This window comes from Meleagris gallopavo, chromosome 1, assembly GCF_000146605.3.
Source record: "Meleagris gallopavo isolate NT-WF06-2002-E0010 breed Aviagen turkey brand Nicholas breeding stock chromosome 1, Turkey_5.1, whole genome shotgun sequence".
In the NCBI taxonomy this organism is placed as follows: Eukaryota; Metazoa; Chordata; class Aves; order Galliformes; family Phasianidae; genus Meleagris; species Meleagris gallopavo.
The window spans coordinates 68,357,000-68,382,558 of record NC_015011.2 but is presented as its reverse complement, the minus strand read 5'-3'; the positions used below and the strand labels follow the sequence as shown (position 1 = coordinate 68,382,558).

Below are 25,559 nucleotides of genomic sequence, written 5' to 3'. Positions count from 1 at the left end.
CCTCTTCTAATTTTGGAAATCATATGCACATATGCATTTAGGAAAAAGAAACTGTCTATGACTCACTGCTGTGTCACTCCCATTTATATGCTGGAAGAACTCTGCTGATATAAATGGTGTTATGGCACTGAAAAACTAGCATACAGAAGTGGTGAATCAGTCCGTGGCTATCCAGTAAAAGCTCATCAAAGCCTACAGGCCAGACTGTGCCCCGATTTAAACCCTGTGCTTGTCCAATTATCTTACATGAGGATGAAACCAAAAGAGAGAACAATCTCACTGTCTTCCCTATCTTCTGCTTGTTCTGTTTCCTAAACCATTTGGGAGATGGGCTGATAAGAACTGTACAGTAGAACTCTGAGTATTCCTTCTAGTCTGTGTATTAATTCACAGTGAGGAATGCCAAGTATGGATGTTTATTACAGCATCTGAATAAATTAAAAAAATAAACAACAAGCAGCCCAGAGCTTCATGCTAATGAAGAAATGGTATCTATAGTATCTATAACCTCTTCAGTTGCAGAAGGTATTCAGCCAAACTACTAGGAAACTTTCCTTCACTCCATTTTACATAAAGCTCTCTATAGATATCTGCACGAGACAACTGCCTGCATGTTTCTTAAAAAGTCACATTTCCTATTCTTTCTTTTATGAGAAATAGCCAAGAAAGGCACATTAATGGCTTGATTTTCTGCAGCTGTTCTTCTTTTTCTCTACAGATATAAATTGGTCTAAGAAAACAACATCAGTAAGTTTTTATTGGGAATTGTGCAAAAAATGCTTTGTTTTGTTTCCCCCTCCAGTTTCCAAAGGAAATGAAGTTTATATGCTCATGTTTTTTGCTGCTCCGTGACCTTTGAATCCATTGGTCAGTTTTGGGCAAATCTGACAGAGGAACTGAGGTCTCCAAAGGTAATAAGTTTCTACAATTTAGAGAAAATAGGCAGCCTGGTCAAGGAGAGTTGGACTCCTGCTTTATTTGTGCTCCCACCAAAGAAAAGTTTCCAAGATAAGTACATGCATTATTCAGCATCACAGAATTCCCCCAGGAAGTGTAATCTTCACAGAAGGCCACACCAATCCAGGCTCCTTTGGTACCACTCCTTAGGGAGCAACTCCAACTTTTTGCCAAAAAGAATTAAAATAACACAGTTGATTTTGCTTGCAATCTCCTCACTTGCTTTTTTTTTTAATTCTCTTTCTAAAATGAATATCAATAAGACATTCCACAGAAACCTCTTCAGCTATACATAGCCAATGCAATTTTGTTAGTTTCTTTTCTTAAAAAAAAACTCCAAGACTGCCTTTCTAATGATAGAATCTCCATGAACATTACTGGATCCAGACAAGCAATTCAGACTGAATCCAAAGCAGTCGTTGGGCTGAGTTCAGTGTTCTGTGGGTCAGGATTACACTAGATTCCATTGTCTTTCCTGCAGAGAAATGGAGTGCTTATATTCAGTTGTTCTGCCAGTTGTACCCAAGTTCATACAGTAACTCCCTGCTTTGTGTAGTTTAGGGACCTACTTCCTTACATTCTTGGTCATATCATCAAATTTGATGCTTCAGGCTTTATGAACAGCTCTTTCAGGTCCCTCTCGTCTTTGAAGGCACCTCTACTAAGATGTGTTCGTCGGCACGTCCCTTCTGCGATGTTGATGCTCCTGAGGAAATGCCAGATCCCTACTTAGCATTTGACAGCAGCTGTATCTGAGAAGTTGAATGTGGACTGGACTTTCCAGGGGTTTTGATGAGATCACAAATCATATAGCTAAAGTCTTAAAAAATAGCAGGGCCTGCTTGAAGTGAGTGAAAGACACTTCTATTGACTCCACTGATAACTGAAAAATGCCTGTATTTTCCTAAATTGGTGCAGTTACCTTGAAAGCTGGGAAGCACTGGTCTAAACAACTTTTACAAATCTGTGCCCATTGTCAATGATGTTCTGACTGTGGTAGTGAAATATCATACACACAATTCCATCTTCCACCTTCAAAATCTGATTGTCTTTCAAAAGGAACAGCAAAGATAACAACAAAGATTACCTGAACAAAAGCCTTTGTCCTGGCTCCTTCCGGATAATATTTAGTTTGTAGTAATGGCGTAGGGCTCTGGACATTTTCTCATAAGTCATATTTGTTCTGTTCTGTATTTTTCAAAAGAAAAGGGGAAAACGTGGTGAGATGACTCATTAAAACCTTCCTAAGCCCCCCAGTGAATTGCAGAACTATTACAAGCTAGCTAAAATAACCAGGTCAGTTCAAGAAATCACATGTTTCATTTTCTGCTGTTTGCAGGCCCATTCTGCGCCTCCAGCCCTCATCAGGAGAAATTTCTAGATCTCTTTTCATACAAGGCAATTTAAGTGAGAAAGTCTACCAAAAATTCCAAGTGACGTTTTTCTACACTTTCTTGGATTGCATGAACAAAAGGCTTCATCAACTACAAGAGACTCTAGGTGGAGATGCTCACTCTAAATGGATACGTGACAGGCCTGTTCTTAATGAAACCACCTTTTGTAAAATGTAAGAACAGTGGCTAATAGACTGCATTTGTCAGCAATCCTTGCTAAGAGCGTTGTTCCTCTGGGAATCCCCTCCATTAACTAGTTAATGCTTACAGAGTACAGAGTGGAGATTGAGAGCCTGTTTGTCCTCTCCTTACAGGGGTGTAAATCAAGAAGTACATTAGGTTGTACATCTGCCACTGTGGCAGAGCTTCCCCTTCATTTTGGAAACTGTCGACCCCACAGCCAGAGCACTGCAGGGCGACTGAGGTACGGCTCTGCCCAAGGCAGCAGGGAACAGGCACAGGCAGAGCTGTAAGTGGGCAGCTGCCATCGTACCTGCCTGGCTACATCTGCATGAAGAGCATTTTTTTTGGTACAAAGAGCACTAGTTACCACACTGGCGAAGAAACTCCCAGTTGAGAGGGCACCATACTGTCAAAGCCATGTTTGCATGAGTATAGAGCAGCTGCCCTGCCGTAGGCAAAACAAGCCAAACTAGCAGAAGCATGCTTTTAGTCTGTGAGCCTTCATGTAAGAGTCTGGCTTGGCACAGCAGTGTTGGTCCAAGATCACCTGTGGTGTTCAGCTAGATTTATTAAATGAGTCTGAACTGCCTGTCTAAAACGGCCCTTAGGTCCTGCCCTAACCTCAGCTGCTCTGCTAAGGAAAGCCTTATTAAGAGTTCCTGTAGTAATTAAACATAAAGAATTGATTTCTCTGCAAAATCTAGACTGTGATCATTGGGAAGACCCCTGAAATTCTGTATGTGCTTTTCCCATTTTTGAACACTAAAAGCTACTACGTCCCAAGTGACTAGTAATTTAAGTGGCTTCAATTTTAGAATTTTAGAATTTAAAACAAAACCTGATGGCAAGACTTGATTATTGGCATGAAGGTAGAACTCTTCATTTCCAGTACCACAGCCCAAAACCTCTAAGAGAGATGTAAATCACGTCACAAGAGAAAATCTTGACCTTATCAACATTTTAGATTACGTACACTCGTATACAGAATCACAGAATGGTTGGTGTTGGAACGCATCTCTGAAGATCATCTAGTCCAGCCACTCAAAGAGGGGACAACCAGAGCTGGTCTTTGGACTAGTGTCTATTCTGGCTTTGAACACGTCCAAGAAACTCCAAGAATGGAGACTCCAGTCTACCTGAGCAACCTGTTCCAGCATCTAACCACCTTCCTGGCAAAAACATTCCAAATGTAGGGTCATTCCTCCCCAGATGTGAAACTCTGCATTTCCTCTTGTTAGGTTTCATGAGATTCTCATTAACCCTTCACTATGTGCAGGTCATGCACAGCAGCACAACTCTGTGGGGATATCAACCACTCTTCTCAGCTGCTGGTTTTTTTTTTGAAGTATCAACTGAAAACTTGCTGAGGGCGCATTCTGTCCCATCATCCATGTCATCAATGAAAATGTTAAGCAGTATTGGCTCCAGAATCAATCCTCTGCATAATACCACTAATAACTGGATTTTGTGCTGTTGATCACAACCCTTTCAGACAAGCAGTTCAGTCAGTTTTAATTTACTTTCCTGTTGTCTTTTCTAGTCTATACTTCATTTGTTTGTCTGAGGATATTATAGAAGGGATGGTCTCAAGAGCCTTTCTAAAGTTAAGATAACCAATATGTACTTTCTCCCTGCCTCCACTGAGCTAGTCATTTCATCATAGTTCATTAATCCCTCGTTGATCACATTGGTCAAGCAGTTCCTCTTTTATACGCCTGTGCTGACTGTACATATATGACTGTAATCGTATGCGTACATTCATAAAGGTATGAGCGTGTATCTGTATTCATACAGATATATCTGTACTTACTCAGCTCCAAACTGCAAATATCAGTAACTCTTTTCCAGTGAACAAAGCAGAATCAACCTCTTACAAAGAAATGCATAATCCTACAGCATTTGTTGTCAATCACAAGACAGAAGCCTTTCTTTTTGTGAAATCTGAGCAAAAAGAAACATAGAAAGGAAGCTCCTGCTGAGGTGTTGTACACAGCTCCTTGCAGATCACATCTTAACCAGAACATCCTTAGCATCAGGTTTCAGGAAGAAAAGAGATGCTTTGAGAGAGAAGGACCGTTAATTCATGCATTCGTCATAATTTTATAATTAAATGCATTTATAACTGAATGCCTTTGAACCAAAACAACAGGTTCTTCATGTGAAGGGTAAGTTTTAGTGCTTCAGGCTGGATGCTTTATACTTCTAACGTAAGTACAATGAAAGATTATAACCTTCCAGGAGTGGTTTATATGCACATGCTTCCTTCCTTTTCCCTTGTTTATAAGTGAATCCTCTGATGTTATAAAAGCTGCTGTACCATAGGAGGAAAAATACATTGCTCCCTTACCTTGTGGTTTCCCCACAGCCGGGCCAGCCCATTGGGATCCACTATCCGAAAAATTTTGGATTCTTTATCTTCCCATCGGATGAAATTTTCGTACCGGCTGTCAGAAAGCAGCTGATAAACATAATCCCAAAGCAACCTACAGTCTGTGAAAATAGAAGAAAGAAAATATTGTTTTTTTCTTGGGATTAATTCTGGGAAATTCTGAGTGGATATCTAGTGAAAGAACAGTGAGGGTTAGGGCTGAAACAGCTGCTGCAATCTGAAATGCAGATAGCTTGATTGGTATTGACTAATATCTGCAAAATGTATTGGAGTATATAGCTTCTTCTGATGCATCCTAGTCCTCCTGCCACTGACTGAGCATCTTTATCACATTATAATCTGTGCAAAATGACCTGCTGATCTTTGCTGGGTGTTTGCTATTGTAGTGACGCACATAAAACCACCACAGTTGGCCCTGATGCTGTTTCAGGCTGTTTCAGTGGGAAAATCAACAATCTGCAACCTGCTTTCCCTGCTTGAGGCTGCTCCTTTCTGTGTCAGCTACAGGGGTCTGAGGCATGGGCAATGCTGCAGCTTTCCTTTCAAACAGAGAATTTCATTGTTCCATGTCACATAAAAATGATGCCTCCTATCATTTTTCAATTTGATTTTCGTTTTTTACAGTTCCTGAAAAAAAACAACACAAGCATTATAATTACTTGAGTGCTATTGAGAGGTTAAATACTTTCTATTTGGATAACTGAATTCAAATTTCCTCTTGGCAAACACTCTTTAGGTCGCTAATTAAAGGTCTAACAGATACTTAGGTTATAGTTTAGTGTTTTTCAGTTTCATGGCAGTCTCTTGAGACAGGGGAAGACAAGAGCTGAGCTGCTCCTACTTCCTGCTTGCAACGTGCGTGTGCAGAAGTAACTATGAAATACAGAAAGCAAATTGCACAGAGTAAGAGGTTCTGCTGCTGTCAGAAACAACAGGGTTTTTATAGATGAACTGGCCAGATCACTCAGCTGGTGATGCATTTGTATTTCACTTTGAAAGTAAAATCCGAGACAAAATATCATAGACATGGCTTGTTGCAATAGTTAGAGGACTGGTAACCAAAAACATCTAGATTCCAGGTACTAAAATAGATTCTTGCCAGCCTACCTATTCCTGTCCATCTTGGTTTGGTATGTTTCACAATGGGGATATGATGATATGTTCAGTCTGAGAATGTAAAATGCTTTTTGAAAAGGCATATGAATAATACATTCAATGAGTGTACCTGAAGTGGTTAGATATATTAACATTATTGATGGCATTTCCCACTTTCAAACTGTTATTTCTGAAACCTGTATTGTCTCTAAAGAAGGCACAGGAAAGGAAGAAGACATTGAGGATTTTTGACTGGAAAGAAGTACTGCTAGCTAGGACCAGGACTGGATCTGAGAAATGATTCTTTCCCACTCATTCCCTGATGATCAGCCTAGACTGGCCCTTTCTCTGTGCAGAGATACATAGAAACTTTCCTCTCGCCCCAGCTTGCATACTTGGCCCAGGCACCTACATCAAGGCTGCAAATACAAAGAAGGTGGTTGGCTAAAACTAAATGCTGTAATGTTGAATGCTGTTGCTTCTAACAGCTTGTACAGCACTGGGAACAAGCAATCACAATCAGCTTTCCACTAATTTCACATAAATATATTTAATCTCTTAGACATGCATGCATTTGAAAAAAAACCCTATTTTCTAGATTTCATTTACAAGGAATGAGGGAAAGGAGATTATATTGCTGCAGTGGTTTGAGCCTTTTAATAATGTGGGAGGTGCTCGGGTAATATGGTAGGAAGAGTCCACATAAGTAGTTTCAGGACACACGTGCAATTCATTTCTGAACTCTTTCACTGAAAGGCTGTATAAGGAAAAAAAAAAAAGGATCAGGAATCTTAAGTAAGAAAAATAAAAATCTTTAAACACCACTTTTCCTTCTTCAATGCTACTGGCTCTGACTCCTCAGGGCATATTTTGCCAAACGATCAGAGTTGCACTGTAATACTGTTACATTCAAAAATCTACAATTTTTTTTTCCCCTGAAGATCTCTATGTTTACTTCACTAAAATCACTTCTCATCTGCTGACCGGACACCAAACAGATGTACCTACCTCAGCAGCTGGGTAGCTAACAACTGTTACTGGAGTTGGATTTGAGGGGAGAAGGAATGGTGCTTTGGCCAAGAACAGTTTCTAGAGCTCAGGGGGGCTTAATTAGGGTGGAGCAGGGGACTCACGTGGATCACCAATAAACTAGGAGCTATGAAAATCCTCTCCATAGGCACGCTTCATGGCTTATTTCAGTCAGTTGACCAGGGATGTATACAAATAATTCTGGCTTCTGCTGAGGCTTACAAAGTGCAAACAGAGCTAAAAACCTGCAGTGCACTCAGTCACACCCCAACTCATCTCTACAGAGGTCTGTCTTGCTGGGAGCTGCTTCAAATTGGAAAACATTCACTTATATTAGTCAGATATTAGACTTATTAGATAGTAGACACAGTAAATATTAGACATAATATATTAGTCAGGGAAAAAAGAGACACCTTTTGGTCAAGCCATGAATTTATTAGAAACTTGTGGGGAGAGGAAGGATATGTAGCTCTGTGGCTGCAGCAGTGCTTTCAGACTGTGCTACGAGGTTGCTGAGGTGCTTGACTGGTACATAGCCCCAGCATAGAAGTGCTATATGGTGTCAGTGTCCCACTGTCAGTCATTTGGATTTGATGGTGTCACTACTGCCAGTCCTAGGAGAGACCTTCCTTGGTGCCACTAGAGGGATGGTACTCCCACACAAACATCTGAATGTCATATGCAACCTGTGGCAGAACATGCAACATGGTTGAATACGCAACCTGTGGCAGAAATCATCTGATTATATTAACTTATAAATAATACAGTTCTGCTGAGATATCATTTGCCTCAAACTTTACTTTCAGGTCATTATTTGCAATTTGCAATATTATTCATAATCAATAGAATATTGCAGTAACTACCTCAGAAGAGGACGAATTCAAGTGCAAATTTGTTTTTTGTTTTTCACTTAATTTTTACAATGGATTCAGGCTAAGCTTGAATATTAACATTCCTCAAATGAGAAGAACTCAGATTTGCATCTTGAGATCTTCACAAGAAAGTCCCAAGCAATCAAGGGCCTCATCCCATATTCAAAACCAACTGAGCTGCTCAGACTTGCAGAGGTATTTAGCAGGCTGATGAAATTTGCAAAAAAAAAAAAAACAACAAAACAACAGCAACAACAAAAAACCCACACCAAAAAGTACCTTAGGTCTTTAAATCTTTGTTTGCTTCAGTAAGAAAATTGAAAATTCTTGAAAATTCTGCTTGGCTCCTACGAGTTACAAACTAAAAGCTACACTTGTCAATCAAAAACCTATATAACTAAATTGCAATAATTTAAGGAGCTGGCATATATCAATTCAACAATGGCTATTATGTCTGCATACACTGCAAACAGGAAATAAAATGTAACACTAGTAGCTTGGTAGCACTTTGTGAAGTACTTGCACCAGTTTGCCTTAATACAGGTTTCAAACAGTAGACCTTTATTAATGTGAACACTTCAGTTGGCGGTTTTTTTTTCTTTAATCATAAATTATTTACAGCCTGAATACCTTTCTCCACAGATTGCAAATTAAATAAAATAGGAGAGTTAGAAGGGGTCTGCCTGACTGAGGTGCAGCAAGTAAATCACAGAATCACAGAATCATTTGAGTTGGAAAGGAATTTTAGAGGTCAGCTAGCCCAACTTCCCTGCAATGAACAGGGACAGCTACAGCTAGACCAGGTTGCTCAGAGCCCTTGATCAGCCTGACCTTGAATATTTCCAAGTATGGGGCATCTACTACCTCTCTGGTGGCAATCTGTGTCACTAAGCAGCTATACAGAAGTACTCCTTTACACCCACTGCCTGTGGCCTGCCCAGTGCCTAACCTTTCCTGCCCTCTCTCCACTACCGACAGGAGTGCACTCCCCTTCAGCTCACTCCCAAACAACCCTAAGGCAAATGACTCCTGTCTGGCCAGGGGCTGCATGTGCTACCCACCCTGTGTCCTGCTTCTACCCACCCACAGTGAGGAACAGCTTCTTTGGGCTCCACCTCACTGCCGAGTGCACCACAGCCATGTGCTGCGTGCCAGGTTATAGGTGGAGTGGTGAGGGGCCAAGCAGTTCCTCCACCTCCTTCCACCACCCTGCCTTTGGTGGCCTGCCCCTGCATGGTGCTGCTGAGGAAGCTACCCACAACTATCTTTAGTAGATCAACAAAAACCATGGGTCAAAGACCATTTGATATCTCTTAGCCAGTGTAATGAATTTAGAGTAAACCAGAACCAAGTGGAGTAGACTGCAGCCTCTGAAATTCATGAAAATGCAAGAAAAGGCAATGCTGACAATTAAAAGGAGCTTCTCAGCTGAGATAAGAGACGCCTCCTCAGAAGGCCAGTAAAGACAATACCAAAAGCTGCAGTCCCCAGGAAGGTCAAAACTGTTAAGTGTATTTTCAGGAAGGATGAAGAAACCGAGAAAAGCAGTTGTTTGTGGATACTGTTTCCTAAGTTTTAACCACTTGCTTGAAGAAAGTCTGGATGCTGTGAATGCCTCTAGGAAGCCTAAATCACTTTTGGCTATCAGGAGGCTTCCAAATGAGCAGTTAAATGGCACGACTCTCCACAGGGTGTGTGTTAGCTAGTGAACTACAGCAAGAAAGCACAAGGATGTTTCTGAGGCCCAGCAACTTTAAAACTGTGTGAGACTCAATAAGGGAATTGAGTCAGGGCTGGTATCGAAATTGTTCGGGCATGCTGCAATTTCCCTGCCTTTTGGTTTATTACGGCTTACTTAAAAAGTATGTCTGTGTAGCACAAGGAAACATCATTTCCCCCTAACACACACTTACTTTTTGTTTAAGTGAACTCAGATGGTTGAAATTTGTACAATCTGAAACTAAAGGGATTTTGTTGAAGAGAGAACTGGGACTGAGAGGCTTAAAGGCAATGTAGTAACAAACAACCCAGCCAAAGTGGGAAGGTAGTGAACTGCTGTGGCCATGCAGCAGGGCTTCTGAAAGCAGATGTTTCCACATTCTGCCATTTTCTCAGCAGTACTCTTCGGCAAGACTGAGGTATGTAATTAGATAGGAATTAGAGCAAGCCATATCTTCAAATGGAGAGGAATGGCTGGAACTTTCTTCCTGTGGTTAATGCTTCTAGGGGGATTTTTATACTTATGCACAAAGAAGATATAAGTTGTAGTTAGTTGGCTCTCAAAACATCCTCCATAAAGACTGCCCTACTTGTGCAAGAGGCACTTAGGCTAGTAACAGCCATGTGTTGTAAAGCCCTAAGCTCAGCTGAGAAGCAGGAAAACCTGAGGGCTGCCAGACCATCCAGATCCTGGCTGCTGCTTGGCTACCAGGACTAAAAGGAGACACAGGAAAACAAAGCAGTGGCAGAGCCCTGGAGAGAGCAACTAAGAAGAGACAAGGAATTTTTGGGGCTTGAGGAATGGGACAAAATCTCTTTGATAGCAGCAAGTGTGCCTCCTCACTCCAGTTTTAAGACTCTCTTCCATGAGGCAGAAGCACCCAAGCCTCAGCCACTCCTCCTTGGCATAATAAAACTCAGTTTCTCCTTTCCAGTTTCTCAGCTCTTCTGGCTGAGAAGCTGTTTACTGCCCACATTTATAGCACTCCTTTCAGCAGTGTTACAAAAAAGAGTAGACATAGTATTGTTAAGAATCCCTTATGACAGTCAAATAGTCACTGTGTGACTGAAATCATGGATTACAAATTCTTCTTTTCAAATATCCTTAAAGTCTATGGGCACAGTCTTCTGAATACACACCTAAAGGAACTCCGGCATATAAATAATCCCTAATGGCTACATGATAGCAATACATATATTCCTCAGACTTAAAATACCATATCATCATGATCTATACATTCAACGTTATTGATTTTAGGTTCATAACATTTTGACACTGTTCAATCATTAAGAAATGACTTCTGCGGTACCAGTTTTCCAAGACAGACACACAACCAGGCAGTCTTGATATTGCATTGGTGAGATAATTCTTAAATCTGCACCCTCTTAGACTAAACAGTACTGCTAACAATATAGGCATGCATATGCTAAAGACCTTTTTTGTTCAGAATATCGTGCTCATCTGCAATGTAATATTCCCTAAAATATACACTACATCTAAGACCTTTGTTGTTTGTGAGGCCCATGACATAGAAGTAGAGCTACCTCTCTTCACATATCAACAACAAAAACCATCTCTTAAACACAGAAACATTCTACAAGACCCATCCACAGTTTTCCCTGGAGATCATTATATAAGATGCATTAAATTTGACTATTGACTGACTTGGAAACAAACATAGCTTTAAGAAAAAGAGATTGTGCCAAAATAATCATACTCCCTCTGACATCAGCTGATGTTCTACTCCTTGCTGAGTAGGTTAGCCTAAAATTTCTCCAGCATATGATTATCATTTGACTTAAATGGTTCTGTGATTTCTACTAGCTGAAAAGTTTTCCCAAGCTCAACCCCCATTTTTTATAAGGTGGTATGTACTTCAACTGCATTTGTTCACAGAGAAGCAAACATCACATGAACAGCTGTTCACAACTGAGACTAATGGACAGAGCATATCCAGAATTAATTCTGTTATTCTGGTTTCTATAAGCACACCTGAAGTGCAGTTAAGATAGCTAACATGGTTATACTTATGGTATCAAAACTGTGAACTGGTAAATTTCAGTTGGCCATAGCTGCTAGGAGGAAAAAGTCTCATCTCCCTTCCATTTTTTTCTCCCTTCCTCCTGCTGTCTACCTCATGCTGGCTCCTATTTTGTTAGATTTCTGTATGCTTTGACTTAATTCGTTCAAACAGGAGAAAACAAACCCCCCAAAAAACACTGGCCTGCTTTCTGCTATTTGAGAGCTGAATCTGCTTGCAGGAAGATCTGGTGAATGCTCCTGCCAGCACAAAAGGAGGAGGCAAGACTACACTGGCAGAGTTGACAAGGTGGAGAGGAAAGAGGGAGAGGCCCCCCAGAAGGTGCCTGCAGATCTACAGTCTGTGATCATTCCCGTTGTTTGAGAAGAGGACACTACTTTGGAGCATCTGGATTTGTTTAAACTGTAGCCAGAAGCAAGAAATCATTAAGGTTAATGACTGTTCACTTGTATGAAAAAAATAAAGGTTGGGAGAGAACTCCTGAGTCATAGAATCATGGAATGTTCTGGGTTGAAAATGACCGTAACGATCATTTAATTTCAACCCTGCTGCCACGTGCAGGGCCACCAACCACTAGACCAGGCTGTCCAGAGCCACATCCAGCCTGGGAGCCACAGGAGTCCTGACTCCTGACTTGTTTTAGGCTCGCCTTAGAGTTAAGCTCCAACTGCATTTTAAGCACATCCTCAACTCTGCAACAGACAGAGCTTTCTGCATAAGCCAAATGGACCTTCAGGCTATCAAAGTGGTACATGATGCTCACCAGGTTGGCTGATATTATAATTCATTTCAGGAGTACAGTGACAATGATTTTATCAGCTTTCCTTTACCACACAAATAGAGAGGGATGAAATTTAAAGCTTGTGGTAAGGACAGGGAAGACATATGGCTAGATCATATCAAATCATCTACTGTGTATTTTCTGAAAGGTTGTTTTTTTCTTTTTTTTTTTGTGGTGAAAGACAGTACAAGCAGAAAGAAAGAAATGCTACAGTAGGGTTACTGTTGTGCTGATACAGTTAGGAATAATACAGTCTCAGTATCTAAGAACATCACAAACTTATTTTAGAAGTCAAAACTACAAAAGAAAAAAAAAGGAAGTAAATAAATCTCACAAATAAGTCTTTAAATGGCTCTAAGGACTGTTGGGTGATAAGCACTAACACTATATGGTAAGTTCAGGTTACAAAGAGAGAAAGTGTCTCCTTTCCATTAAAGTTGGCTGCTGTTAGAAGCATGATGGTAAGCTGGTGCAGTAAAGTCGATGTTTCTATGTGGAGAAACCTCCTGACAGACAAATGTTTGTTCAGCTTTGTAAATTCAAGCTGGCGCTGGAGAAATAGGTTGCCAGATCACACAATGCAACGGTTGTATGTTGCTTCTGTCTTGTACCCAAATGCTGATCAGGCAGAAGCAGAGCAGAAACCTGAGATTATCATGCTGTCATGCATGTAGAAGTAACAGAGCAAGATAGGGCCAAGCTCTGTCTTTGGCAATAAAAATGTATGAGGAAGAGGAAGCTCCAAAAGGTTCATATTCCTCATATGGTTGTAGAAAGGAGCACTCAGATTCCAAAGGATATGTAATGAATGGGTCAGAGACTGAGAAAGGATAGTTTGATAGATGAGGATCTTGGAAGATAAAGACTATGTTATTAAGAAAGGTGATTTTTTCCCTGACCTATTCTTCTGTTCCATCTCCATCAAACAGACAAGCATTTTCAGTACTAAGTTTCAAGTGTTCTTTATACCTGCTCCACCACAATGGCAGGGTTGAACCCTTCCATTTATTCTGATAACAAAATCTGCTTCTGATCCTCCCATGGCTTTTCCTCACCTTAATTGCTTATGAAGGGCAACAACATGAAAAAGGGGAAGAAATTCAACCTCTGCTTGTTCTCCTGTTCACTGATATCCTACAAACACCTCACATCTTGTTTGACACCAAAGAACTGACCAAACACTTCAATAAGGAGAATTAAAGATTAAGGATGAACATTCGTCTTCTGAATTCTACTTCATATAAGCAGGCAAAAGTGGAAGTGATTTTACTATGGTACTCAACCAGGGTAGTAATTTTTGACTTCACAATGTGAGAAGCTCCAGTATCCTTTGTCACAAGCTCAAGTGATCTTTGACTTGTGAAGTATTTGAGCTGTTTTGTTTTCTTTCTAACAGTGGAGAATCATTTTTAGCTGGAGACCACTGTCCAAGAAACTCACTTCTCTGCTCCGACCAAAAGCCAGAGCTCTTTCGTCAGTGTGAGCATAGCTGGAGGCTATGGCTTCAGGAATTTCCTGCTGAAAGGACTTCTTTATAAGTTGTAAACTTGTCTCTTCTGATGGGTCTGACTGAATAGTAGTGCAGGGTCTGAGTTGTTTCAGTTTTTAAATAGGTTAATTTATTTTTCAAATGAACTGGAATCTGCAAATGTGTGGCACTGTAGCATAACAGAAGGTGCTACTGGTAACTAGAATCTGGAAGTACCCTTAACTTATGATTCTGAGTAGGGGACTGGTCAGATATTGTCTACTGATAGATTTTATTTTGCTATACGGTACAGCTTTCTCTTCCACACTGCTTCCGATCAGTGCTGGAACTCTTGCAAACACCTTTCACCTTTGTGTGCCCTTACTTTTTTTTATTTACCTTCTCTGTTTGGACAGTAAACATTATGGGTAGGGACTTCAGCACAACAGAGCATATAGACACTACCATATAGCAAAGGAAACAGGAAACTGCATCCCTTATGTGAGGGCTAACAGTATTAGTTGCTGCAAAACTTTGAACTCATAAGTTGTGCTTAGTTGTAGGATTTTAATTCTATTATTAAACAGGTATAACTATTTTTTGTCTCCTTTCCCACTCCTTCCCTACTACGCACCATAGGTTGTTCTATAGTAACCATGCCTGTAGAATCATTTTTGAACAGGAAGGAAAATAAACTGATGTTGTATAACTGCAAGAGATTTTGGTAAATTACTTGTTAAAAAAAAAAGGCATCATCTTACAACTTGTCAGATTGTGAATGCCACATTGACAAACATGGAGTAAACGTGAATGCTGGGACACCAAATCCCAGTGGATAAGTTGAGGAAGAATAACCATGCTGCAGTGTTTTGAAGTACAGTGACTTCCAATGTATAAGCTCTAAATGTCTAGTGTGATGAATCTAACAACTCAATCAGCTGAATTTTTCTTAATCTCCTTTAAAAGAAGCTTTCCAGCTCAACTCTGAAGTAAAAATAAATAAATAAATAAGCATTGATTAAATGATTTTTTAAGCACTCTGAGAAGATTCACTAAGTTAACTTCTCCAGTCTTTTTTACACAAATTTTTGGGCAGTGATTAAATTTTTCAAATAAAGGGAGAGGAGAATCCCTGATTCTTTTCCCCCTCCAACCTTTCTCCAGGCACCTCTGCAAAACTTCTGTATTTACAGGGCTTTGAGGTGGAAGACCTCCCTGTGGTCAGAACCATCACAAGGCCTATGCCCATCTTAAGCACTGTAGACTTTTGTACAACATGAGTCATTCATGACTGATGTGTTCTCAACAGAGGACTGCATTTTCAGCTTTGACTATTTATGCAGAGAAGTCAGGTACACAAATCTGTTGGGTTCAAGGCTATGCTCCTGCACTCTCTGGACTTTTGGCACACTGAGGGATGGGGCAGAAATCCCAAGTCAGAAGTTGAGTTGGAGGTGGATCTCTTTCATGATTTCAGTAGGGCAAGAATCTAGCTTGTTTTTCTTCCTATAGCGGTCGATTGTTTTATGGGCCAAACCAATACAGTAGTAGATAATGTGCCTCTGAGCTGTTTAAACATTACTTGGCTTTTCCTTATACTACTGATGGGGAAGAAACAAATCTGGCAGCTTACAAAGCTAAATACAGACTCATTGCTAAGGTAACTCAGCTGATAAGAATAGCATGCTAATAGACAAAAGCAGGCACAAGAGACTTACCTGCCTTTGAATTCTTTTCCCTCCTAAGTGCAGAGCAGAATCAAAAGCAATGTGCAAGGTGGGATCTACAGCTATGCTTGTCCTACCAAGCTACTTGTACAAGGTGGATAGGTCTGCCTAAGGCATGCAAAGAGCGCCCTACAGATTCATGGTGTTCCTTGGTTTCCAGCTCCAACAGTATCTGGAACACCTGGGAGGAGTTGAGTCGCATCCACAGTCATTCTCTGGCACCTCATCCTTCCTATTTGCATAGTCATTTGGTTAGGTTCTGTACTGGACAAATGGCAATGCCAAAGCAAAGGGTAGCACAGTATGTAATACCCAAGTTTCACTGCCACAGGTTGCCTGGATTCATGGACAAGCTTTTCTGTCCCAGAATTCTAGTAAAGAAAACCACTGGAGAACTGGAAATCTCAGAATCTCAGAAACCTGTTCAGCAAAATATTTCCTCTCACAAAATAAAAAGCTCAGAATTGTCCCAGTGAGTTTTAAGTGACTGAATTAAAAGCAAGGTATTTTGCAACACGTCATTACATTCTCACATTCCTAAGTCAACTTATACGTGATAAAAATAAGGGTGAAACCAAGCCTATTGTAACTGAATAATCCCTTAATTGCCTCTTGCAGGGATTCCCCTATCTCCCTTTAGGCAACTAACAGGTTTCTGGTTAGATCTGCTACGTCAAGTACCCATTTTCCTTCCCTCTAGCAAGCTGAAGAGTATCTGGCTATCTTAAAAAATATAGTTTTGACACCTAAACATAGGTGTATGTTGACAGCCAGCTGCAGTAGAAGTTGACAGCAGAGCACTCAGGGAAGCAATGGGGGCAGAACCTCAGCATGGCTGCAGAGAGAGTTTCTGGTGGCAGTTGTTCCACCACGGGTGCTGTGCATGTCTCAGCCCTGATGCATCCAGCAAACCTGCCAACACAGGAACACTCATCTGTCCTTGTACCTTGGGAAAGTACCTTAATGAGATATCAAAGTCCTAAAATGTTTGATAACAAAACCCCTCCTAGTCAGAGGTGCATAGAGAGTGGAATTTCCATTTTGCAGAAGAGCTAATTTCAAGCACCCTTCTTGATTAAAACTACAACCGAGTTTAAAAAAAGAGAGATGTGTTTTTCTATTTCCACAGGGTGGAATCCTTTGAGAGAATCTGGGTGAACAAAGAAGGACTGGTTTTTCAGTCAGCCAGATGGAGTGTCTGCTTGCAAGAGTTCAAGTCAGAGGCTGTCTACCAACAAACACTGTCATTGCTTTGAATTTGCAGTTCCAAAGGGAAAATAGTCTGTTGCACTGCTTTATTAAACTCTCTTTTTAAATGACTTTTTATTTTTAAATGATGTCATAGCTATAGATGACTACTGATGCCTGAGTTAGGTAGCTTACATCTTGCCAGGAATACTTACAGGGATACAAGTCCACCTTTGGATCATCCAAGTCTAATGACTTCTAGTTCTGACAAAGTTACACTGAAGACTCATGCATATGGTGTTAAGATAGCTAAACGTGGGTTTTTAAAATCAGCTCAAGCCACTGATTAATAATAAATGGGACCTTAACAAGTAACATAAAGATACTTTATACCTCTTACCTGCAAAGAAGTGTAAAATGGCCTTAGAGTAAATGAAAGCAAGGCCTTCAGTTTTAAACTCTTTGCTGTAAAAGTGAGTTACCGGTAAAGTTAATATCTTAAGAAACGATATTACATGAAAAGGTAAGATTTATCTACTGGTAAGTAAAGATCATTATTTTGTCTGACAGCCAGAGCCTTTTTTTTTTTTGGTGTCAGAAAGTCCACAGCTTTAGTGACTGACTTTCTGAAAACAGAGCACAATGGACAGCATGAAGTGAAAATATTGCTTTCTTTCTCAGCATCAAATAATTGCACACTGCATTTAAAAACAGACTCTATCTCCAAGTTAACAGGCTTATGAGTCTGTGAGGTATCTTGAGTCAAGGAAGAATTTCTTTTACAATTTAAAATATCTGATTTGGGAATAGAACATGTTTTTGAGCTCAGTGTTTTAGTCAGCAGCACATGAGGCTTCCCTAGTAGCTGTCCTTCATCACTGCTTCCCGTGAAAATCACTGGCATACAAATAGTTAACAGAAATCCAAGGTTCTCTTCTCACCCTTGTAAACTTAAATATTTAGCTCTGTGACTGAATTATTGATAAATCTTTGCATTACTCTACCCATCAGAATTTCTCGTTCAAAAAATGGAAATAATACCAATAATGCCAATAATTTCTAAAAAGCTATTTTCACCAATACATCTGTACTGATGTATACTTGCAGTGTTAAGAATGAAGTGTTATAATTTTTATGGATTCTCTTAAATCAAAGCAGTGAGCCATGGTTAGTCAAAAGCTTCCCTGTTAACTATAGCAGCATTAGTGAAGATAAGGACACTAACATCTGAAAAGATTTATACGGACACACAGAAGAAATGCTTATACAGTGAAAACATATAATGTCAAGATCTCTAAATGGAAGGCTATGAGATGGGGCAGGGAAGCAGGTAGAAAGGTATATGTTTTTTTGCTACTGGACCTAGCTATGCTGCCATTGAATTCAGAAGCACAAAGGTGACTTCAGGTATGAAATACAGCCTGTTTTCATTTTTGGCACTGATTCACATTTGGCTGCTTTTAAATAGGCCGTGAACCCCTTACAGGGTCCAGCTACAGTTCAGAAGCCATGAGAAGTCAACCAGAATAACACTAACTTGTGCTAGTGAATCCAGTGCATACAGAAACCAAAGATTCCTAATTATGTAAGAAGGCCCCTTGGTTTAAATTTGAAAACTGAAAAAAGAACAAAACCACATTTTTTTCTTATACTCTTTCCAGTCTAGGCTTCATTCTTGGAGAAAGTTTTTCTTCTAAAAAAAAAATTAACAACTCCCCTGATTATCCAACTCTACTTAAGAGAAGGAAAACTCCAGAGATGCAATCAGAACAGAGCCCCTCTGCCACAAAATTAGCTATAAATTTTAATTTGCTGAGATTAGTGGGCAATAAAAGTCAAAAGAAGAGAGACAAATGTCAGCCAGTCAAAAATTCCAAAAGATTAGTTTTCATAGCTCATGCCTCTATTACATGAAAGGATCACAGCCGTTTTTGTGCTTGACTGTCACTAGCCAGTGAGGCATGTAACTTTTGAATACAGAGGGATAAGTCTCAAAACAAAATCTTCCACATTAAAGTTGAGGCAGCACATCATCTGTAACAAGTTAAAGGCACATAAAGGACTGAAATGAACAAGGTGCTTGAAAATGTGCCCATGTAGACATGCATAACAGCCTACAGGAGCTGAGTATCACATTAGTTTGCTGCTGATGTAAATGTATGGAATGTTTTTGGGTGTGTTGTTTATGGTGTGCATTTACACTCCTCATGACATACTAGTTAGTGGGGCATTCAGCACATTTCTGAAGTGGTTCGATTCCCCTTCCCACTCTCCCTATCTATTTACAGTTCCCTTTCAAGTACAAAAAACATTTTCTGTAACCTCAGCTTCCTGATTCAGCTGTTGTGATGTCAGTTATTTACGATAACAAAAGTGAGACAATGACTGTGGTTTGTGTGGGACAAAGGCAACCTTGTTTCTGTAAAAAGGGACAATCCTAGCATGAGAAGACAGGAAAGCCTACAAAGCAGGACTCTGAGGTGAGATTTCATTAGTCCCACTGTCTCTGTAATAGCAATTTGACTGCACTGTCTCAAATACAACCGACAGAAGGCGCCTGCCTAGAACTCATAACTAAAGGGAATGCAATTCTTGGAAAATTATCTCTCTGCAGGACAAGGCTTTGGAGATAAGCATCTTGGGAAACAAATGGATTGCTAGTGGCTAGAGAGACAGCAAATGTCAGGACTTATACGTTTCAGTAGTAATTACGCATTCTGTGGTCACAAGCATGTCACTGCATCTTTGCTTACCCGTCATGAAACTGTTTTAATCATACTTAACTGCCTCAACTATAGATGTGGTGAAACTTGCAGAATGCCAATAATTGCTGAGGTCACCATGTGGCAAAAAGAAATGAGAAGCTACTAACACATGTCATGGTAAGTTATAAATGAAAAATTTCAAATCTGGTGCAGCCTAGAGAAGGTCACTTACCTGCTATTCTTCCAATTGGCATTGCATGGTCCTCAGGAGGGGATACAGACACCATGATGTGGTTCATATAAGCTAACTCTTCTCGGTGGGACAGGTTGATTGGCTTTACTTCCCTGTGCAGCCCATCCTCAGACAACCTCGGTGGTTTGAAATCAGAGTGCCTGGGGTTCAGTATCAAAGGATGCATGATAGGACTGGGCATCAGCTGGATGACCCTGGTGTTCTCCTGGCGAGGGCTGGAAGGCTTCTGAAGAACCTCAGGAGGAGGTGGGCAGTGGTTGTTTTCTATCGGGGACACTGAGAGAGGATAGGGCTCCTGGTGGTTGTTCTCTTGATGATACCTTGCCCCTGGCACCCTGTCAGCTGGGGAGAGGTGACGGACAGTGTTGTCCATAGGGGACTTCAGTGGCCGCTGATCGGAATCTGGTGATGGACGGTGGTTGTTGGTGATGGGTGATCTAGAACGATGCAACAGTTCAATGGTTGGGGTGCTGTGGTGGACTGCTTCTGTGGATGGTCTTGAAGGCCTCTGGACAAAGCTATCTGTGGAGAAAAAAAACAGATCGTCTGCACTGTGATCAAGCTGAAGGATCTAAATGTTAAACTCAAACTTGAGTGAAATCCTAATCTAATTCTGTTGCTTTCTACCTTAAAAAGAAAGGAGTAACACTACTTTTTCCTGTATTTTTTTCTATAAAAAAATCAACAACAGAATTATATTTGATGTTTTCATAGAAGAGATCTCTTAAAAATCTTAGGCGTTGTTTCTTTTCATTTGAAGGCAACATTTTGATCTGCACTGAAAAAAGAGAAGCCTAAATCTGCAATGCTACAAGCATATGTCTATTCTTTCTTTGGCACCTGTAACAGGCACGGTGTGTAAGTACACTACTAGGAGGCTAACTAATAACCTAAGCAAATACTTCTACTGATGGTAAAAATGGGAGAAAACTGCAAAAAAACCTTTTCTCAAAATGAGTTGCTTAACCAGTTAAAAAGCTGAGCAACAAGATGGCCTCAATGCCAGGAATGTTAGTACAGTGTGACAACACTGTCATTTGAAGTGACTCTGTGCTAAATATTCCTCTCTAACATTGCCTTTTCTCCAGCTCTGCAAACCATTGCATCAAGCTGCATCTCCAGGACACTAAAAGTCCATGAAGCACCTTTGTGTACCCAATTGATAGTGAGGAAAAACGAATCAACGCGGTCAATAAAACTTTCTGACTTTTTGTTTTTTTTAACTCTACATCTGTTATACCTTTCAAGGCAGCTTTGGAAGTAGGACAAAGCAATAGAAAATATATGGAGAGCAGACAGTCGGCTCCTTAGACCAACTGACTGTTAACAGCTACAGAGACAAATGGAGAACAGCAACTTTATTTAAGTAACTTTGGAGCCAGAAAATGACAACATTCAGTACAGCCTTATTCCAGTCACCCAGTCACCGTTCTATAATAATAGTTCCCATAAGAACAAGACAGTTACCTTCATCATGATTCTGATGTAATAAAACCTCTGACTGAGCATGGATAGAGTTCCCAGGATGGAAGAAAGGTGAGAACAGCATACGAGATTTCCTTTGCTTCAGGATATGCTGAAGGAGTTCATACAGAACATCACCTGAAAGACAAACAGTAGGACTCATTTAGCCATCTGATGCATTAATTCATGCTCCTGGCTGCTATTTTCATATCCAAACAGGCCTGTTGTAAAATTTTGCATTTCACTGTTTTGCAAGGTTCTTCTCTGAAAGGAAAAAAAAAGAAAAGCAGCATGTCACACCTCTGGAAGAATGGGAGAATGAAAAGAAGTGGCTGTTATTACACTGATACAGTTTTTCCAGGCTACACAAGTGTCTATTCAAAAGTTCACACCCTTTGTAAGCAATATTTCAGTGTTCCACCTTCTCTCATCACAGTCTTTTTAGAGAGACACCTCAGGACAGAGAATTCTTAAATGCACAGTATGTGATTATGCATTGAATCGCTGAGAGCAAACAAGGTGTATTCCTTAATTACTGAACAATTCAGGCTTTATGGGGCAAGGAGTAAGATCTTGCAAAGCCTCTCCATGCAGCACTAGTGCCCCAAGGGCAGAGGCAGTATGTTAATGTGATATTCCAATCTAGGAAATACATAGGAGGAAGAACTCTCACTTTGAGAAGCTATTTTGGGCTAAACTCAAAGACCTGCAAAGAATGAAGAGATGTAACCCCTGCTGTGGTGACAACTTCTGGAGATTCTTGAGTGCTATAGCTGCCATAGGATCTGCTGTCTATCACTTCTGGTGTCCTGAGACAGACTTCAGGAAAGCCCAAAAGGATCGCAAAGCTAATTATTTCTAGACACTAGGATCTGTAGAGAGCTCACTGCAACAGGTAGTATTAGAAGAGGGACATGATGCATACTAAAGAACTTAATGCAGTGGACTTGGTGATCTGTATGGGTAAATACAGTCTGTTAGTTGCTGCTGGATTGTTATTTTACAGAAATGTCTGCAGTGAATTGTACTGCACCACATTATCATGTTTTTGCATGACTCAATCCAAGGCTCATTTCTTTTTGGGGTAGCAAGCAGCCTGTACCTCACGTTTTCCTCCCAGTCCATGTTACCAGAATTGTTACATCCTTCCTTAGTGGAACATGTCACTTCAGTGACCACTGCAGATCAATATTAACTGCTTATTTTGTATCTTCTTATGTATTCCATCTTGTACTGATGACTTCCCTCCAAAATCTGCATTAAACATTTACGTACTTACATGTTTTGTGTGATGTAACTTGCTAGACATTTCAAAGTAAACAGGTACAATGCAGGGCACAAAGTCTCCCAGCTTCTAATTTTTTTTCCTCTCTTCTGTGTGTCTTACCTCATAATACAGAGGAACAAGCTACAGCAGCAGCATATTATCTGAAAAGAAACTTAACAGAGTTTCAACTAGGAAACCTTGGATTTTCCAGGAGAGTTTTCTCAAATGTGTGTGGGGTTAGTAGTTGTTCCTGTGAGATTGCAAGTTGTGTGCCATTCAGCTGCTGTTTCTATAACATACCAGTGTTCTACTTGCAGTGAAGTTTATTGTCTTAGTATGAAATAGTTAAAGCTATCCTGCTTCCCATAGTTCATCTTCCTTTATTTTTAGACTCTCAGCTGCTTTCACTGTCTCGGTAGTGACTTCAGGGCATTTTTAAGAAGTGACTGCAATACCTGAAAATCCAATTAAAAACAAAGCCTCAAGAACTCAGTTACCTTTTCCATGTTTACTACATGAAAGTCTAAAAAGTGATTTTACCTCATAATTTGCATCTTTGAATGCAATACTGCCATAATCATAACTAGTACTGTAACACTCCAAGCAATAAATTTTTTCTTTTTTCACCTAACAAAATATTTACACTTCTGCATCGCAAAGACAAAAATGTATTAGTTACAAAAAATAAAGTCTCTTCTCACTCTCTCTCTCCTCTGTCCTCTTCCTGGGCCAGTGCTAAAGCGGAGTATAGCAGGTGGCTGTGTACCCATTTTATTGGTACAATCACTGGGAGGAGTGGATGCTATTTACTGGTTTAATCAGGAGTGGAAAGGATAGAGCCTTTATATACCTACACACTTTGAAAAACTTAAACTCTGTAGCAAATATTATTTCACAGTTTTTACATTTCACGTGTAGTTATTTCCGGAAAACACTGAGGCACACTTTACCTATAGTCATTTACATTTACAGAGACTGACTGAGATATCTTCTAAAATGTTTATTATCAGTGAGGAATAATACCAGAGAGAGAGAGGAGAGAAAGAGCTGGGAAGAGGCCATTCTAACCATTTAGGTAAACAAGAGTTTAACCTTCTGCACAGTGTGGATTTGCAAGCCAGAGGCTCTTCTCTGAGAACACTCTATCTCCAGACAACAAACATTTTAATCCTACTCATTTCAAGTGCCCTCACAACACAAAAGGGAAGAGTAGAGAAATAACTGGTAGGCAGCAAGGCACTGGTATGATAAGGGGAATAACAAACAAGGTACACAGAGTCCTTGCCCACTTTCAATACTTCTTTTGCCTTAAAGCAGGGCTAATTTTTGCAATGAAATAATTCAAAATGAGTACCAAAATAAAACAAAGGATGTTTCCAGGCATCAGTTTTCACTACTGTATTATACCAGTGATTATACCATAGATGTTTGGCTCTTCCTTTTATAAAAATTATTCTTGTTTTAAAGTACATGCTTTGAAAATTTTGTATAGAGTAAGCATAAGCCATAGCACGAGAGGCAGATTCTGCAGGAGGATGGTTGAGTGCATTCAAGGGAGTCACAAAGGAGCTAGAAGCAGAATTAGTGCCATTCCTTGTTTATCAGCCTGAGCTAAACTGCACCAGCTGTGCTTCTGCACTGAGTGAGCCTTGTGCTGCAAGCCTGGTAACAGCAGTTCTGTGACCACTTGGTCCAAACACTTTGATCATCTATTGTGATTGAGTAAACCTTTTTATTTAACAGAAAAACCATGTATGGTCATAAAAAAAAGCTCATTAACTCTTGTATAGAACCAATAACTCATATTTAGTTAAACATCCCCGACAAAAGAGGGCAGAGGCTTACTCTGACTGTAAAGCATAGCAGAAAGACTGCAGGGGATCTAAGTACAGGAAGACCACATAAGCATTTCTAAATCATTTGTGTGAATAAATGAAGACATAATTTGAGCAACTGGCCAACTGATTCACACCTATCTGTGTTGTACCTTGGGCCAGCCTCAAGCACATGAGAGAATATGGTAAAGTAAACCAAACCCCACAAGGGTTGTAAAAAAGAGAAAAGGTCCCCCAGGGATGAATTTTGCAGTCACTCTTAGCACGTCAGCCAAGCCAGCTGTGAGACAGAATGCTAATGTCAGCTTCTTAAGAGGTTCAAGCATTTGATTATCTTGCTGTTGTAGTTGGGTCTGCAAAAAGATAAGCCTTTATGGAGAAGAGCTGTAAGTCATGAAATGCTGCCAAAGAACCCTCCTTTCTGTGAGTTCAGCAAAGAGTTTTAATGAGAGACATGTTGCATCTTTGGGTTTGGAGTAACACCCAAATTTATCTACAACTTTTCCCTTCAGTCTTTTCTGTCTTTGCCTCGTATAAGAGTTTCTGTCTCTTCTCTGCTCCACTGCCCTGCCCACCCTAACAAACATGATTCTGTATCCTCCTTTGTCGTGCTTCAGACTTTCCTGCAGTTTCTTCTCTCCTTTCAACTGTAGCTTCCGTAAGAATTCCTCACCTGAATGAGGAGATCTGTATCGAAAGTCCTCTTTGGTCAGGAGCAACAGAGCCTTGCCATTCATCTCAAAAGTGTTGCTCTCGATGGGCCTCAGGGAAAACTCCTTCTCCGCCCACCTGAGCCACTGTGCGACATCATCTCTGCTCCAGTAAACGGGCTGCAGACCTGCACCAGGAAGAGACCAAGACTGCATTATAAAATTAGACAAGGCATGTGAATATAGGCAAATACCATAGAATCTCCATTTCTCCCCTCAGAGTAACATGCAAAGTCTCCAGACAAGGTGTGGGAGAGAGATGTCAGGATTACCCTAAATACTGGGCTGTGCAACACCTCATTAGTTTAGGTATCTTGGTTTATTTTGGACATCCCGAAAAACAAGATGCCTCAACATCCCTTCTATGATATTATTTCATTCCAGGTTTCCACTGCGGGATGGGGTTGTCCCCCAGCTACTCCTTCTGAGGTGTAGAGGAGACGAAGCTGTTGGCCCCCTCCATGCTCACTGTGCAACCTCT

At 40.4% G+C, this 25,559-nt stretch overlaps 1 protein-coding gene across 4 annotated transcripts in view; it reads right to left on the bottom strand.

Annotated features, from left to right (window-relative positions):
* The window catches only part of ETV6 (ETS variant transcription factor 6), a 129,537-nt gene that overhangs the window by 5,423 nt on the left and 98,555 nt on the right, over positions 1 to 25,559 (bottom strand). For all 4 annotated transcript variants that reach the window (XM_010716090.3, XM_019617069.2, XM_010716083.3 and 1 more), the window contains 5 exons: positions 25,042 to 25,206; positions 21,270 to 21,404; positions 19,782 to 20,324; positions 4,882 to 5,024; positions 2,045 to 2,145 (listed from right to left, as the gene is read on the bottom strand). In XM_010716090.3, the coding sequence (XP_010714392.1) occupies positions 2,045 to 2,145; positions 4,882 to 5,024; positions 19,782 to 20,324; positions 21,270 to 21,404; positions 25,042 to 25,206 (1,087 nt within the window). The remainder of the gene's footprint in view (positions 1 to 2,044; positions 2,146 to 4,881; positions 5,025 to 19,781; positions 20,325 to 21,269; positions 21,405 to 25,041; positions 25,207 to 25,559) is intronic.